We start from the raw sequence: 19,216 nt of genomic DNA on the forward strand, positions 1-19,216 counted from the left end.
CAGCTTTCTGAATTACAATCCAATGGTCATAAACAACAATCTATGATGCTTTAATTTCAAATCTTCCCTTTTAAAGGAATCTCAACAGTCCTTTAGTCTATTTTTAGAAATTTTTCAAGATTTATTGTCTAATTATAACATCCTGTATTCTAAAATCATGACTAAATTAGCAAACCACAATTTTATAAATAATGTCTGTATGCAAATAATCCACAATCCATAATAAATTTCCTCTGACAATTTTTTTTTTCCGATCACAAGTTAAGAAATCAGCATTAGAAAAAACTGCCAATCTGTGTTTACTATGACAAACACTATATCATCCATTAATCCATAAATAGTTATATCTATATTAGTGTCTCCCTGAACCAGCTGTTGTTATCTACCTATTGATTATAAGGTAAGATGTTAATTACCTGGCCGACCTGTCATAGGTAACATCAATTAATTACCCCTCCTCCACAGGTAAAATCTCAGTGAATCATACTGATCCCTTCAATCCTACCTGATCATACTCGACTGTGTAAAGTTCACAAAGCTTGTTAACTTTTTACAATTTTTCTAAAAAAAATTGTGAATTCTATTTCATCACTTTTATAGAATCCTGTAAATATAGAGCAGTAATGTCTGACAACTGTTCTAATTCATGTATGTATTCCTAAAGGCGAACATGCATTATTTTAAATATATTTCATCCAAAATTTACATGAAAACTAACATTGGTGTTAAATTCACTGTTAGCTTTGGTTTCAATGCATTGAAACTTACAAGTAGATCCACTCTATCAAATTCTTTCAGTTTCATGAAAATAGCAAAAATAGCCAAAATGAAAATGTATAACTTGACTTTAGAATCATATCAACTTTGCAACAATGTTCATTTTCTATTCCACATTTTCACTATTTCATGAACAAACATAAAAAAATCAAAAACTGATCAATCCTTTTTTGTAAAAACACCACTTCTCAGATAATAAATACAAAGATGTCACTGGTCATTTAACATGTTTAATGACCAGAAGTGACCACATGACAATATTATGTCCACTACATCACATAATCCATTTCCTGATGGTCAACTGACCTTGTCCAGTAATTATGTCACTTTATGTTGTATTATGTCCACTAGCTCTAGGGGAGATTACTCTGTCAGTTAATGGTCATCCCACAATATTTATTGACCATCATTACATAATTGTTTTCTATCATTTAAATGATGTTTTACCTTTGTGGTAATTGAATTTTTGTAGTCATATTGTATTAAATATTGAACTTTATGTTTCTTACTCAACATTAAATATTACATATAAATAGTTGAAATAATTATTTCTCCAAGATATTTCCATTTATAATGTTCATCAAATTTATCTCAGTTTTAAATACTTGAAACTGACATCTCTTCATTTGAAAATACTTCACAAATTGTTTTTAAAAGTTTATTGAACTTTTGTTTCCGTAGACCTTTATTGTCTTAAAACTAGACTGTTCCTCCTTTAAACAATCACAGCTTTTAAAAGTAGACTTCTTCACAGAAAAAAACCACACCATTGTTTCAAGAATGATAATTCCTAATAACCCCACCCTAAGTCCATCAGGGACCACATAATACAAGGTACTCTGTCAACTCTGGCCACTACAGAATAATTACTGCCTCACTATTGAAGGTAACACAATGTCAGATACCTCACAAATCAAGTATTCTAACAACTCTGGCCACTACAGAATAATAACTGCTTCTCTATTGAAGGTAACACAATGTCAGATACCTCACAAATCTATCAAGTATTCTAACAACTCTGGCCACTACAGAATAATAACTGCTTCACTATTGAAGGTAACACAATGTCAGATACCTCACAAATTTATCAAGTATTCTAACAACTCTGGCCACTACAGAATAATAACTGCTTCACTATTGAAGGTAACACAATGTCAGATACCTCACAAATTTATCAAGTATTCTAACAACTCTGGCCACTACAGAATAATAACTGCTTCACTATTGAAGGTAACACAATGTCAGATACCTCACAAATCCATCAAGTATTCTAACAACTCTGGCCACTACAGAATAGTTACTGCCTCACTATTGAAGGTAACACAATGTCAGATACCTCACAAATCCATCAAGTATTCTAACAACTCTGGCCACTACAGAATAGTTACTGCCTCACTATTGAAGGTAACACAATGTCAGATACCTCACAAATCTATCAAGTATTCTAACAACTCTGGCCGCTACAGAATAGTTACTGCTTCACTATTGAAGGTAACACAATGTCAGATACCTCACAAATCCATCAAGTATTCTAACAACATATCACAATCAATCATATAGTCTAACAACTTTACTCAGATCTTTACACAAAATAAAACCTATTTTCCACCAAAATCAGTGAATAAATCACTAATTTAACCAGATAATCTGTGACAATGAAACTTGAACAAGTGCTTGTAGATTGACTAGATAGATGTCACAGTCTAGTGCCCCTCAATCACAAAACTTTCAAAATAATGTACATTTTAACAACAAAAACTCACTCAAAGGCAATGCTAATATAATAATCTAGAACTATCTAAGTAAAGGCAAAATCTAAACAAGGCCATGCAAATTTCAAATTATGGTAGAAGAAAGTGTAAAGAAATATGATCTCAACAAAAGAAATTAAAGACACTATATATAAATATTTCTTAATAACTTTTGGAGATTATTGTATTGTGTTTGAAGCTTTGTGGACTTTCCTGAGTAGTTTGAGTTTACTGGGTGTATTGTAGTGTAGACATTTGCTACAGTAAATTATAAACTTCTGATAGATGGTCGCAAAGCTTCAAATGCAATACAGGAATTCAAAATGTCCTCTTTCATATAGTTAGAGGGCAAAAGAGAATTTTAGAGAATTGTCATCCAATCAGAACCATTATATTTATCCAGCTACACTGTTGGAAAAGGACATTGGGCTATTAAATTCCAGGACATCTCTTTGGTGAAATTGTCTTTAGTTGACTGATATTTAATCTGATTCTTAAAACTTTCTTAATTTAACAGACTTTAAAAAATATAAAAAAATCAAATATCAAGTTCTGTTTTATTCTTGACTTACAGTATAACATGTACTTCTAACACTACCTAAATTAATTTTATTTCAGAACATGTTATACCCAATTATCATTTACTTATATAAAATTATACAGGAATCAACATCTCTTTTAAAATTTCACATCAACTTCTTTTGAATATGACCTACTTGTATAAGCCGTATATTTACATTAGACAACCCATGAACTCGTTTTCACTTGGATAAGTCCCGCCTTTCCATTGTGGACTGCAGATATAAAATCTTGTAAGATGTTAGACAATCTATGAACCCATTTCACTTGAATACAGTCCCGCCTTTCCATTGTGGACGGCAGATATAAAATCTTGTACGATGACAATTACAATTCGATCGGTGTTATTTATTCATAACTTGCTTATCAAACATCACAAATACATTGTTACTTTTTGTTCTGGGTAGTACATGTTATTCTGTTTAAGAAAATCTACTGAATAATTAGAATCAGAGTGAGCTCAGGTAAAATATAGGAAGATATTAGTTAAACCTAACTAAAACTTTTCAACCAACATAAATTGTCAAAAAACTTCTATGTGTCGAATATAAGTCCATTTTAAGTGTTGTTTTTTTTTTTTTTTTGTCAACCTTGATGGAACCCCACTCTACTTTAAAACAAGATCTGGCTCCTTCTCTAGCTCAGAGGGATACATAATATTGTCAACTCGCCCTAATGGGGGAAAGGGGGGGGATTTGTAATTTATAGTGCAGATAGATAGCCAGACAATATGTTTCCTTGAAGAAAATTTAGAGAAGATGTTATGTTCAAGTTTTACATCAATCTTTTGAGCCAAGCTTTACGAATTCTTAAAAACTTGAATAATTCATGATCTCATATTTTGTGTATATTCTCAACAATTAGACTGGAAAGTTATCAAAATATAATGTTCCCTAATAAAACTTCAACATGAAAAATAAAAATTTATGTGAACAATTTTAAATTCATAAAAATAAAATTTAGGAAATTTGAATTTGAAAAGTCTGTGTATACCTAGAGTACAGTGACACAACATTATTATCCCATAACAATAAACACTCCTTTGATGGAGATTTTATTTTGACAGTTTATTTTCATATGTATAAATTTATGTGGGGTCTTTGATCATATTACACCTAATTTAAAATATCTCTCTAAAGTATCCGGAAAAAATACCAGAAAAACTTTTAAAAAGAAAAAATGAAGAAGAGAAGTGTTTTCAAGCATTAACCCAGGTTGAGGTTTATATGGTCTCCAGTGGGGTACCCCCTTAGGTTATAAGGTCACGTTTAAAATAAGTAATCAGGTTACTAGGTCATCTTTAATCAAATAAAACTTTTTAATAAAAATTTCAAGACATTTTCAAATGTCAAAGGTCCTTTTAAATGAGATGTAAGGTTGCATTTAAGGTTGCCTGTTTTAAAACCCCCATATCTAATTTGGCCATGTTGGAGCCATATATATAAGCTTTTTGCAAAGGAATGGTGTTGGAGTCATTGTGATTTATTGTGTCGCCTTATATTTTGGGCCAATTTACACAATTTGAGCAAGAGTTCCCTACCCTTTTCAACATGATGGGAGTCTTAACTCTTTTGCACAAATTCCTACATAAATCAGTATCTTTTTTTCACTGCTAGTTTTAAAAAAAAACATTATTATCTGAACAAATCTTATTTCTTTTAGCTTTGATTGTTTCTTCATATGTTCCAATTTGGTAATTCTTACTAATAAATTTATAAATCTACCCAAAATAAACAAAATATCAACCAGGGGAAATAACTCTAACTTTGTATTGAACACTTTCTAAATAAAGAGAGCAGTACACTGGTGAAAATAATATCTATTTATAAAGAATCCATAATTTGCCAAAGGCAGCACAATAGTTATAGAGTATGATTTAATATCTTTGGATTTTCCAAAATGACAAAGCCAGGGTGACTCCAATCCATTAACATTATCAGTTGACCAGACTCAGACATCCATATAAGGAACTTTTCATATTCTAAATCATTATTAGTTTCATCTACAATAGGACTTTACCAAATATTCAAAAACATTGTCTGACAATATACAAGTGCCTCTTCCAACTTTAGGACATTTTTTCATGATGCATCATGACCCTCAAACAGATCTTCTTAAATCTATATAACAAGAGGCTCTCAAGAGCCTGAATCGCTCACCTTAATTCTTTTGGTTAAATCTCTCATCAATGATTATTTTGGCTTTTCAATTTATTTAAATGTTTTTTGGATCGTCCTATTTTCTTCAAAAGCCAAAAAAAATAATCATTTTCTCCTATGTTCTATTTTAGCCATAGGAGCTATGTTTCTTGACATACAAGGAAATAAAATATAAAATTTATACTAGATACTCTGAAAATCATTTAGCCTAAGTTTGGCTGAAATTGATACAGCAGTTTCAAAGGAGAAGATTTTTTAAAGTAAGTCAACATGATGAACAAATTGTGAAAAAAAGTCTTTAAAGGGCAATAACTCCTTAAGGGGTCAATTGACAATTTTGGTCAAATTGACTTAATTGAAGATCTTACTTTGCTGAACATTATTGCTGTTTACAGTTTATTTCTATCTATAATTATATTCAAGATAATAAACAAAAACAGCAAAATTTCCTTAAAATTATCAATTCAGGGGCAGCAACCCAACAACAGGTTGTCTGATTCATCTGAAAATTTCAGGGCAGATAGATCTTGACCTGATAAACAATATTACCCAACGTCAGATTTGCTCTAAATGCTTTGGTTTTTGAGTTATAAGCCAAAAACTGCATTTGACCCCTATGTTCTATTTTTAGCAATGGCGACCATGTTTGTTGATAGATCACAACTTCGGATACAGTTTACAAACTAGATACCCTAAGGAACATTCAGTTAAAGTTTGGAAGTATTTGGCCCAGTAGTTTCAGAGGAGAAGATTTTTGTAAAAGATTACTAAGATTTACGAAAAATGGTTAAAAATTGACTATAAAGGGCAATAACTCCTAAAGGGGTCAACTGACCATTTCCGTCATGTTGACTTATTTGTAAATCTTACTTTGCTGAACATTATTCCTGTTTACATTTTATCTCTATCTATAAAAATATTCAAGATAATAACCAAAAACAGCAAAATTTCCTTAAAATTATCAATTCAGGGGCAGCAACCCAACAACAGGTTGTCTGATTCATCTGAAAATTTCAGGGCAGATAGATCTTGACCTGATAAACAATATTACCCACGTCAGATTTGCTCTAAATGCTTTGGTTTTTGAGTTATAAGCCAAAAACTGCATTTGACCCCTATGTTCTTTTTTTAGCAATGGCGACCATGTTTGTTGATAGATCATAACTTCGGATACAATTTACAAACTAGATACCCTAAGGAACATTCAATTAAAGTTTGGAAGTATTTGGCCCAGTAGTTTCAGAGGAGAAGATTTTTGTAAAAGATTACTAAGATTTACGAAAAATGGTTAAAAATTGACTATAAAGGGCAATAACTTCTAAAGGGGTCAACTGACCATTTCCGTCATGTTAACTTATTTGTAAATCTTACTTTGCTGAACATTATTCCTGTTTACAGTTTATCTCTATCTATAATTATATTCAAGATAATAACCAAAAACAGCAAAATTTCCTTAAAATTACTAATTCAGGGGCAGCAACCCAACAACGGGTTGTCTGATTCATCTGAAAATTTCAGGGCAGATAGATCTTGACCTGATAAACAATTTTACCACATGTCAAATTTGCTCTAAATGCTTTGGTTTTTGAGTTATAAGCCAAAAACTGCATTTGACCCCTATGTTCTATTTTTAGCAATGGCGACCACGTTTGTTGATAGATCAAAACTTCGGATACAATTTATAAATTAGATACCCTAAGGAACATTCAGTTAAAGTTTGAAAGTATTTGGCCTAGTAGTTTCAGAGGAGAAGATTCTTGAAATAGTTTACGACCACGACAGACGACGACAGACGACGACAGACGACTGACGCCAAGTGATGGCATAAGCTCACTTGTCCTTTCGGGACAGGTGAGCTAATAAAAGCATATCTTTTCAATTCACACATTGACAGACACCATTTCTGAAGTCTCCAAGTTTTGCATATGTAAGATAGACCACTTATACCATTAAGACACCTCAATTTATCCAGACAGAAAAATATCAGGATTTAAAACTAGAGGCTCTAAAGAGCCTGTGTCACTCCCCTTGGTCTAGGTGCATTTCATAAACGAATAAAAATTAACCAAATTTATGAAAATTGTTATAAATTGACTATAAAGGGCAATAACTCCTTATGGGGTCAATTGACCATTTGGGTCATGTTGACTAATTTGTAGGTCTTGTTTTGCTGTACATTATTGCTGTTTACAGTTTATCTCTATCTATAATAATATTCAAGACAATAACCAAAAGCTGCAAAATTTTCTAAAAATTACCAATTTCGGGGCAGCAACCCAACAATGAGTTGCCTGATTGGTCTGAAAATTTCAGGGAAGATAGACTTTGACCTTTTATACCGACGCCAAGTGATGAGCCTTTGGACCAGGTGAGCTAAAAAGCCAGAATGGACAACATAGGTGAAAAAATTATGAATTTCAAAAATTACGATTTTTCACAAAGCACCACATGTCACTGTAAATTATAATAGCACACTTTTAGAGTTATATCTTGTGGCCTTGTATATATAGGTCATACTGAAAACAAGATTTGTTTAGTATGTAAAACCACTCAGTATGTGAAACGAATCTGTATGTGAAACTTTACCAGTAACTTACCTTGTTCATACCTATGAGTTAACGACTTAACAAACAGGTGTGATGACGAGGCAGCCATCAATAACACACAGTCTATTAACTCCAGGAACTCAAGAACTCATTGCAAAAATCACAATACATCCGTACAATTGAATTTCAATAAAATATCACATAAATACACGCAAATAATTCTCCATTGTCATTTCATTCTCAAACAGCTGAGACTAAAAAATTCCAATTTGACTTGTAATTTGTTCGGGAAACATATTGAGGACAACATGTGTGTCATCAACTAAAACTCCACAGTTATAAAAATTCACCTTAAGAAATTGATTTTTTTTAACAAGAGCAGAAAATAAGATTAGAATTATGGTAATCAATTTGTTTGTGTTGAAATTTACAATACCAACGAGTTTCATAACTTCACGTAGTAAATATGACAGAAGATGTTTGACTCCCAGAGATCTGTGACTCACGCTCCGTCAGTGCACATGTTTAATATGAATTTGTACAAAAGGAAACACTATTGATCTGTAAGCAGATAAAATTCATTTACAATTTTTCGTCAATGTTCATATAGTTTTTCAGATCATTATAAAGCTGTAAAGAAAATGGTAACAAAATTTTATTATTTTTCACCTGATAGAATAATTTTTGTCCAGGTATACAATCCTTTGATATTATAGTACTTATTTTCTGTTATTACATTCTGAATATAACATATATTATTATGTTGTATTGTATAATTTCTGTTTCATAGTATTGTGTATATTTATTGAGCTAAATATGGATTGGACCACCCCTCATGACAACTGCTTCATATATATAGCTCTGAATCAACGTCTCCTACATGCCCCCTCCACCCTTTTCCTCTACATATACATCTGGACCCACCAGTTCAATCATTACATAGTATCTTTATCCATCTTCTGCATCTCTTTAAAGACCTTATCCTCTCCATTCATTATTTCTCAATGTTTCTAATAGTTCTATGTCATTTGGTCTCTGGTGGAAAGCACAAATGTAGTCTCATTTGCAATCATATCACATTTAGTAATTTTCATAAACACTTTATCCTGCTGAAACGAAATGACTTTCCAACAAATGTGGTGAATTGTGAAAAAGTTTTAGGTGTCAGAACATTCAAATAAATGAGACGTCGTTTGTCAAAAGGTTCACAAGAGTGGCTAAAAGAAGTGGTATTGTCCACACAAGTGCCATGTGTAAGTTGTTAGGATTAAAGTCTTAATGTTTAGTTCTGTTCTGGGTTACAGAGGTTAAATCGTAACGTACCTTTAAGATATCTCTAAATGTAAAAATGATGTTGAAAATCTGGCAAAAACAACAAAGAATCAGAATAAAGTATTTCCTGAATATGTAAAACCTAAAATCTGTTATCAAAATATAAGGTATTCTTTTGTACTGTTATTTTCAGCAGAGAGCATTACATGTAAAAATGAAAACAAATTGATAAGTCTTCAAAGGAAGCCATGTGTTGTCTGTAGTCTCTAAGCAGAAATGGCAAACACATAAATGTAATGCTACATCTTTAGTACTTTTAGCTGTGAGCCAAAATACAACAATACTTTAAGAAGTGTAGCAATGCTGTCACATGGTCTGTTTTTCACTAATGCACTATAAGACATTAAAAGAGTGCTTATTTAACGTAAGGTAACATATAAATGTAGTATAACATAACATAATGTAATGTAAAGTAATGTAAAGTAATGTAAATTGTAATGTAACATAACGTAACAGTTTCATGTTTTATGCTGAAGTTTACAAAAAACAAATGACCTGACTGAACAATACATAGACCTAGTTTTCATCCAGGTTATTAAAAAATATTCAATATTCTTTATTAAGCCCCTTCCATTTCAATTACATCAAACAAGACTTTAAATAATCCAAATAAATATTGACATAAGATAAAGTAAAGTGTTGATTTAGATATGAGGAGGTGAGGTAAAGTGTTGACGTAGATATAATGAAGTGGCCAAGTTGTTAACAATGTCCATTACTGTGACACCATACATATTGTTCCACTTTCTATCATAGGATTTGACTGGTTAATTACCATAGACACTCAGTAGTGCAGATCACCTTATAAGTCATCAAAATTCTAACATTAACCTTATTTGTTGAGTTTTGTTTTTTACTGGTCAAACTACTAAATGAATGTGTTAAGTCTTACCAAGAGGCTAAAGCATATACACTTTTGTCTACAGATTTAGGAATCTGAAGTCTCAGGTTTAAATGGTTTTCGTCAAATATGAGTTATTTACTCTATCATCATACATACAATTCTATTTGCCTCAGGCCAACTTATCATTCATCTCATCGAAATGGCAGTTCAATAATCTCCAGTTTTAATTGATTCTTTACAAAACTTAGCAATCTTTTTAATTATGACCAGAGGCTTTGGCTCCTCCATAAAACACCACCAATAAGTGACCTAATTTCCGCCCAATGCCTTGTCTGTCCAAGGGTATATCAACATTTTAACATACCTGCTCAAAGTACTTATAGCCCTTTATTATTCCTCTATAAATGTTGATTTTACTACCTGGGTAAACTTAAATGGTCATTTTATTGAAGTGCTAACTACAAAAGTATATTAAGGAGGCTCCACCTAGTCTCAAACATTTATATATAAATTTGGTATAGGGTTCTTGGTAAAAATCCATTCTTATTCAACTGCCTAAAACATTACAACTTTCGTTCCAATGAAATACTCTCGTCCCTGCCTATATATGATATATCTTTTCTAATGATTAGGGGAAGTTAGTTTTATTATACAGTAAATTCTGAATTTTTGTGTGCATTTTTTATTATTTATTTTGATTTTGGAAAAATTGAACAAAAAAACCAAGTTTAATAATTGTGATTTCAGGAAACGCTTAACATACAGATTGTATGAGATATAAGAATGTAAGTTCTTTTTATTGCGACACTCACCAAGTTGCATTTTTCGCTGAAGAAAAAGCCCTTGCAATTTATTATGAATTAACAGTATCAAGTTGGTAACAGATTTCTCAAACTAATAAAAGGCCAGTTTTTAATAATTGAAGACGGTATATTTTCCTCCCGGTTATATATCTTTTCTTTTTATGTCATTGGGTTGCTGTCTTAAAAGAATATAACCTACGAGTCCTTTTATTCAAATTCAAAACAATCTTATCCACTTTCTTATATTTGTATCAGAATGTGTATTGATTATAGACAACTTAATCAAAGGTCAGTAAAGGATTCATACACTCTGCCACACAGCGAAGAGATACTGGACACTCTAGGAGGTAACACCCTATATACAGTACTTGATATGAAGAGCCAGAGTTAATCTCATTCATTTAGCATTCTAAACATCTTTACAAAGCGTAAAGCATACAAAGAACTTTATTCCCACAAAACAAGTCTTTATTAGACTACCGGTAGGACAAATGGCTTGTTGTTAACCGTGAAGCCTGGGGAAAATGGTTTTATAGTTTTTTTTTCTTTTCTTTAAACACTATGTTAATTAGCAAATGACAACATCCATGTTCTTATTGAAATTCCATCAGCAGAAGAAAATTAACATAATCGAGCGTTGACTTCGGGTAAACAACAAACAAAGTACACCAATATTACTATACCATCTGCTACAGCAAACATATGACCCTGGCTTGTCAACTAGAGAGGAAATTAACCAGTAATTTGTACTTTTTATCAGTGCAGGTTAATACCAGACTTTGTATAATAAACAGTGTAAAATGTCTTGAAAAGCAAAAAAAAAATACAGAGAATCATGGACTTATTTTGACCAAATCGATCTAAAGACGTCTGAAATTTTTTTTTTTTCAAGTCTGTGTCATAAAGCTTTCTTGATGTTCATAAACATAAACAATCCTTTTTGTACCTAACATTATGTACAGGTAAGAGATGCACTAATTGACTTATGAAAAACTTCCAGGTGTGTTTTTAAAAATCATGACAAATTCATACATTAAACAAACAATATTGTCATTTAATACACCTAACTGCATAAACATGCAATGTTATCATAAACTTGCATAGAGATCATCTCTGACTGGAAACTCCTACAACTGATTAATATGATAGGGTCCAGAGGGGCTTATGGCAGGGACCAGATTTCTAAAGGGTCTACAGTTCATCTCTGAGGAAACTCCTACAACTGATGAGTATCATAGGGACCGAGCGGTCTATGGTAGGGAAATGTTCACCTGAAGGGTCTACAGATTATCTTTAAGGAAACTTCTACAACTGATTAGTGTCATAAGGACTGAATGGGGTTTGTGACAGGGGTCCAAAATTCTTCTAAAGGATTGAAAATAAAAATGGAAGATATCAAAGGGACATTTAATCTCATTAGTTGAAAAATAAACAGTCAAACAAAAGGCAAAGACTCGATCAGCAACAATTCACAAAACACAACATAGAAAAAAAAGACTGAGCAATAGAAACCCCACCATAAACAGGGGATGATAGCATGTGCTTCTGGAAGGGTAGTATCCATGTCCCCATTTGGCACCCATGATGCATTCTAAAGTTTATCACAAAAAATTAACTGCAATAAGATTTATATCTGACACATGGGGTGGTTGAATATGACAAGGACTATAGTGTTCACACAAGATCATATTTATTTATAATTTAAAAAATCAACTCTATCAGAATGATATTACATAGGAAGTCTGAGGAAGGTCAAGTCCTAAATATCCTGACATTTTGAAATAAAAGGTTTGAAGTTCATTGCTTACTATCAAATTCATATCAAAGGTAAATAAGGAAGAAGTGTGGTGAACATGACTAAAACTTGGGACACATTAACAATAACATCAAAGGATGGTAACTCAATTTTATGACGGTCTTATCACAATATTTCATATATTTTTCACCTAAAAAATTGATAGAGGTTCAATACAAACAAAAGTTTATTCCATTTTCAAAGTCTCTTATCAATAATAGATAATCTGTATTATTTGTGACATGTCCCTGGATTAACTGTCTCATACAAAAATCAGATCAGATTTACATTTAAATGTCTATGTCTTACTTTCAAAAAGACTGAGGATCAAAATTTATCACAAATTATCTCAATCAATCAGTTTTTGTAAAACTGAGAGATTCTAAATTCTAGAGAGGTGTAAATGATTAGGAAATGGTGCCCCTGGAAACATTAAAACTTAAAGACAACCTTATGCACCTTAAAACTACACTTTTGCAATTCTTGTAAAAGTTTACACTAGTTCAATTATTTTTGTTTCCTATTTTTGGACCCCTGTATCATTGATATAGATGTAGAATGGGGCCTCGTTGGAAGTCTTCAGAGTAGTTCATCTATAGTAGCATGATCCTGAGATAACCATTTAATAATATGTATATTGCTTTTTTTTAAAAGAAAAAAAGAAATATACCAAAGCTTTTAATATTGACTGTAGAAACCCCTTTATTAATCAAACTCTGACCCGTCTCAGCATAACTATATTGTATGGTTGTATATTTATGGTTAAACTCATTCAATATTTTGTTGAACTTTTAATGAATGAATTCTTACTGGTATATTTTAAGTGGTTTTAAACTGTATACAAATTTTAAAGTTTATTTAACTTTGAGGTCTTTTCAAATGAAACGACATCCAAGTTTGAAAGTTAATCAACCGCAAGGAAAACTTTTGAAAAAAAAAAATCCTTACAATTGTTTAAAATTCAAACAGAAAACATATAAGACAGCATTTCAAAGACTTTCTCCCAAAATTTTTTGTTCTTGTTGAGTCTTTTCTAAAAAGTTCACAATAACACTTTAACTTCTAAAACTAGGGAACATCTTTATTTACCCTTAATTTTAACAGCCAAGTTTGTAACATGGGTGAAGTATTGGTATTAACAGTAAACATGCACATTGTATCGATAAGATAAAATTGGACATAAGTATCCCCCTTGGTAAATGACCTACATAGTATCCCCAATGTGAATAATTTATATTAAGCAACAAAATTTATTGATGTGGAGGAGTAATTCATTTGTTTTATGCAACAAGGCGGTTAATGCATTGAAATTTTAAAAAAGCAAGTCAATTCAAAGACTTCATGTTAGGTCTATACCAAAAATCCTTTGGGTTAACTAGCATGAATGGTCAAGTCATGGAACATCTTATAATTGTTTAACTATTTTATTGCAAATATTCAGTTTTATATCATTTAGGCAAACGTTGGATATGTCAAACCATAATGTAATATAATCTTACAGGCTTTTTATACATTGCAACTCAGACTAAAAGTAATTAAAATTTCTTTTTTTTTTGGTAGGACACCTGGGAGAAAAAAGTACATTTAGTCATCTAATCTTAAAGTACTCAGATAGCTTACATTTAAAATAGGGAGTTTTGTAAGAACCTAATCTCTTAAACAATATTTCTTAAACAATTTTTCTACAAAATATACTTACCCAAACGTTTGAATCTAGCCGTCAGTGAAGTCATTTTGTAGGAGAAAAAATAAATCCAATATACAAATAACAAAAACTACACTTGGTTTGAAAACTCTGCTAATACTAAAATGTCACTTGCACTATAATTGTTAAACACCAGACTTTAAAATTATCCTATCTAAGTCAAAACATATTCCAAACAAACAATCATAGCTTTTGTCAACTGTAAAATATTTCTAAATCAACTTGAAATTTCAATTTTACAAAAAAAACAAAATATGATACTACAATGGACGTCATAACATCTTCACAATCCAATAATATAAAAACTTTGAAAAACCATAAAAATGAATCAGAGAAGACATTTGTGTCTATATATCCTGGATATATATATAATACCTTTACCGATCACGACCTTTAACCCTAGGGGTCTTTTTATTGAGAAATTGAATTTAAAGTTTAGAAGATTTAAATGTCCGTATTTCTAATGTCTTGTTTGACAGAGCCTAGGGGCAAGTTTTACATTGTGTTTAGCAATTGGGTTTTTATTAGCGTGCGATATATCATTACGATCGGTGTAGTAATTATATGTACGGGCACATGTCTTCATTGTTCCGCGGTATTTAAACAATGTTTGGACAACTATTATGTCATAGGTAATTTAACTTGAGTGGGACACTTATGACGGGGACTATAATCAACGTAAAAGTTCAAAAGGAGGCTGTACTTACAATAAACATTTAAATTACGTAACAAACAATAGGATAAACATGTACTATAGTTAGATATAACAAAGTAAAATTATAGTGCCATCAGTATGATCAATATGTACTCAAGATATATGGATATAAGAAGATGTAGTATGAGTGCCAATGAGACAACTCTCCATGCAAGTAAACCATTATAGGTCAAAGTACGGTTTTCAACACAGAGCCTTGGCTCACACTGACCAGCATATTATGTCCACATAATTCATACCAAAAGAGAAAAACAAATATTTAAAAGGATAAAACATCAAAATAATTAATTAAGTCGTAAATAGATCAAATTCATCAAGTACTTTTGAAAACATCACTAAATTTCACCGACTATGTATACCATGCAATCTGATTCACATTAAGATAACATTTTCCTCTCAAAAAATTAAAGACCTACCATGTTAAAAACCTCATGTTAAAGACCTACCATGTAAAGGACCTCATGTAAAAGACCTATCATTTTAAAGACCTCATGTTAAAGATCCACCATGTTAAAGACCCACCATGTTAAAGACCTCGTGTTAAAGACCTCGTGTTAAAGACCTACCATGTTGAAGACAATGTGTAAAAGAACTACCATGTTAAAGACCATGTGTAAAAGATCTACCATGATAAAGACCTTGTGTAAAAGACCTGTCATGTAAAGGACCTCATGTAAAAGACCTACCATGTTAAAGACCTCATGTTAAAGACCTACCATGTTATAGACCTCATCATACATGCAAAAGACCCAACATGTTAAAGACCTCCTGTAAAAGACCTCTCATGCCATATTGATTTGCCTTAAGATAAACACATATATGTAGTCAGTATTAAATGTATGAGTTGAAATAATTTCCAGGTCTTTTCTCTTTGACAAACAGAGGTCCCTTTAACAGATGGTCCATGGATTAATAAATCATAGAATAGTTTGTTAAAACAACATTCTGAAACAACTGGCATAGAGACTTAGGTTTTCAATAAAATTCAAGGACTAATCCATTAGTACATCTTGGTCTCTTACCACTAGTAGTACTAAACACCTGACAAGGCAATTGAAATACAGTCTAATTAAGAAAACATTATTTTGGCATTGAATGGTCATAAAACACAAGATGTTTGTCAGTTAATAGCAAGACAATAAGATTTGACTGAAAGTACAATGACATTAATTTATAATTCAACCAGGTTCAGAGAACAACAATACAATCACCTCTCTTTGATGTCCATTAATCAAAACCACATGAAAAGGTACATACAGGTGTGTTAATTACATAACACAGGTGTGTTAATTACATCAAACAGGTGTGGTAATCATATGACATAATTAGTTCTTAATTCTGCTGACTTCATGTGCAAGGTGGTAGTTATTATAAGAATTGAAACTGATTATTACAAGTAACATGAACTGAAAAAGGGGAGACCACCCATATCATGACAAACTGTATCTAAATTTTGTATCTGATGATGAATCAATTAACTTGTAAACTATTTTAACAAGTTCTTTTAAGATCTTGTAATATTAAACAAATTCGTTCACAGCAAAATACTTTTTGGGGTATCAATTTTTAGGGTTTTCTTGGATGGCTTTTTTGGAACCAGAAGCTTTAGTAATACACAGCAAAAAGTGCAACATATGTTTTCCTACATTTTGAAAACCACCTATACATGTGTTTGGAATATGCTTGTTTTTAACAGAAAAGTGTTTGAAACAGCTGTACCATAACAGGTGAAAAGGCCTGTGTAGAAAAGAAACATGTAAAACATCCCTTACGTAAACTGTATGTTTTCAAAACACATGTAAAACATCTGTTTTCTATGTGTTTAACATGCATTTTCATTTCATCTGTTTATGTTAATGCAGCCAATTTTGTATCATGTTCTAGTCCAAGTGCTTATAGGACAACACGTTTAAGATTCCTTGTAGATTAAACTTGGCTTTTGGTAAAATAATTTGTTTAGTAGTACATGTACAAGTTAGATGATGTTCTATGTATTCTCTATATCAAATGCCGGTATTCATGTAGTCAAACATACATGGATATTACACTTAAATTCATGATTAAAGCTTTCTGATATTTTTTCTCCTCCAAATTCTGGTGATTGACATTCTGACTATTTTCACATTCTATTTGTAAAGGCACTGTGTGATGCTTTTCCAACAAACAATGAATTCTCCCTGCCAATAGAAGGATATGGTTTGTTAAAACAGGACAATACGACAACCAAATCTAAGCATGCTAAAACAACTCACCTTCACTTTTATTAAGTGTAGATTTTCTCTGTGAACTTTTATCTTTCCTTTTCCGTCTTTCTGATTCTGACCTTGGTTCTCTCCCATCTTCTGATGAGGTCACTTCATCGAAACTGTCTGTAGCAACCTTTAAACTGTCTGTAGCGACCTTTAAACTGTCTCTTTCATCTTCAACACTAGCGGCAGTCTGAACAGACAACTTTTCAGCTTCCTTAGGAAATATTTCAAGATCTACGGAAGATGTAAATGAAGAAGTGGATGATTTTGATAAATTTGGTTTTGAAGTTTTCTTCACTTCCTGTTTGTCTTGAGAATGACCTGAAACCATGGTAACAGTAGTCTGCTCTGGACCAGCTGTTAAAACCTGGTAATCTTGTGCCTTGGATTCTGTTGCCTTGACTAATGTCATCTGATCAACTAAACTTCCTAAAAGGTCCTCTGTTGTCATAGCAACAGATTTTTCAGGTGAAGAACCATCTCTTTCCCTATAGAATCAAAACAAATTATTCAAGGTATGACTTCATAGTTCTTGTTAAAAAAAATGACAGAAAATCTACTTTTAGTGTTAGAAGGTATATATTTTGTAAGTAATATAAAACTTGTGATAATAACTCTGTAATCATGACATCACAGCCATACAAAGATAAACAGAACAACAAACAGATGCTGATTTACATCATAGGATGATAAGGAATACAAGAAAGAATTCATTATGTAGACTAGTTACTTAATCTGAGAGTCAACAAAATAATAATTGATGATAATTATCTTCAGAACACATGTGTAGTCAATATAACTTTTGTTTTATACATTTAGGACTTCATTAAAATATCTCCCACACCACTTGCTTACATTAATTAGCCAGCTTTCTAGATTGGAGTTATAAAATAATAATTAAACACGTAGAACAATTAGTCATTTCTTTTTTAAACATCTTTTAATTCAAGAACAGAACAATGAGTTTTCTTCATACCTTTTTCAATACTGAGGATGAGAAACTTTCAAAAATGTTCTGTATTTACCTTTTAAAATTTTAGTTAAAAAAGAATAAATAGAATACTTGTAATATTCTATTGTGCATTTTATTCAATAGTGCCAATTTTACAACCTTTAATCTAAAGAAAACAAAATACACAATTTGTCCATCATTTAACAAAATAGTAAAGTCTGCAGCAATTTGAACGTAGACTGTGGAATATTATTTATTTTGGTAGATTGAGAAAAATATATTTTTTCAATGATATTTTTATTCCTGCTTTTTTTAAAATTTGCATGCAAATTGGAGTTGAAAGCAAGTTTGTATTTCATCAAAGATTTGAATCTTATAAGTCTTTTTAATATTTACCCAAATAAATAAAATACATGTATCACCACTATTTCTAGTGATGTTTTTTTTTTCTTTACAAGACAAACAGAGTTACTTCCCCTATACCAGTACAGAAGACTGTCAATGTTGTACAACCTGTGAGGTCAGAACTATTAGGAAACCAGCCAAGATATAATAAACATTCTAGTAGGTCTACAATTTTCTGAGAGAAACATAAAAAAGTCTGCACTCTAACATTTGTACTTCATAATGGAAAAAACTCATAAAATTAACAATTTACTGCATCATACATGTGCTGGCAAATCTCACTAATGAAATGATGTTCATAAATCTTCATGATCATAAACTAATTAATTTGTTTCCAATATACATCAATACAGGGATAATCAGCAAAATCATTTTTTCCAATTTCCTGTTCAGTAAATCCAATTCTAATTTTTATCAAATTTATGAATTTCACATTTTAATTCTTTTGTTTTGTAAATAAATTAGGCTGTTCATTTTCTCGTTTGAATTATTTTATTATCATTTCAGGGCCTTTGATAGCTTGCCATGTATGCTGAACAGGTTTTGTTCATTATTGAAGGCCATACAGTCACCTACAGTTGCTATTTTCCTCTAATAAATATGG

The 19,216-nt window shown here is 31.5% G+C and overlaps 1 protein-coding gene across 8 annotated transcripts in view; it reads right to left on the minus strand.

Annotated features, from left to right (window-relative positions):
• LOC143059490 (uncharacterized) overlaps positions 1-19,216 on the minus strand; it is a 136,793-nt gene that overhangs the window by 61,842 nt on the left and 55,735 nt on the right. For all 8 annotated transcript variants that reach the window (XR_012973487.1, XM_076233002.1, XM_076233003.1 and 5 more), the window contains exon 5: positions 17,259-17,743. Coding sequence is in view for 7 of the 8 variants with exons in the window: in XM_076233002.1 (XP_076089117.1) it covers positions 17,259-17,743 (485 nt within the window). In the remaining variant the exon portion in view is untranslated. The remainder of the gene's footprint in view (positions 1-17,258; positions 17,744-19,216) is intronic.

This window comes from Mytilus galloprovincialis, chromosome 14, assembly GCF_965363235.1.
Source record: "Mytilus galloprovincialis chromosome 14, xbMytGall1.hap1.1, whole genome shotgun sequence".
NCBI classification, from domain to species: domain Eukaryota; kingdom Metazoa; phylum Mollusca; class Bivalvia; order Mytilida; family Mytilidae; genus Mytilus; species Mytilus galloprovincialis.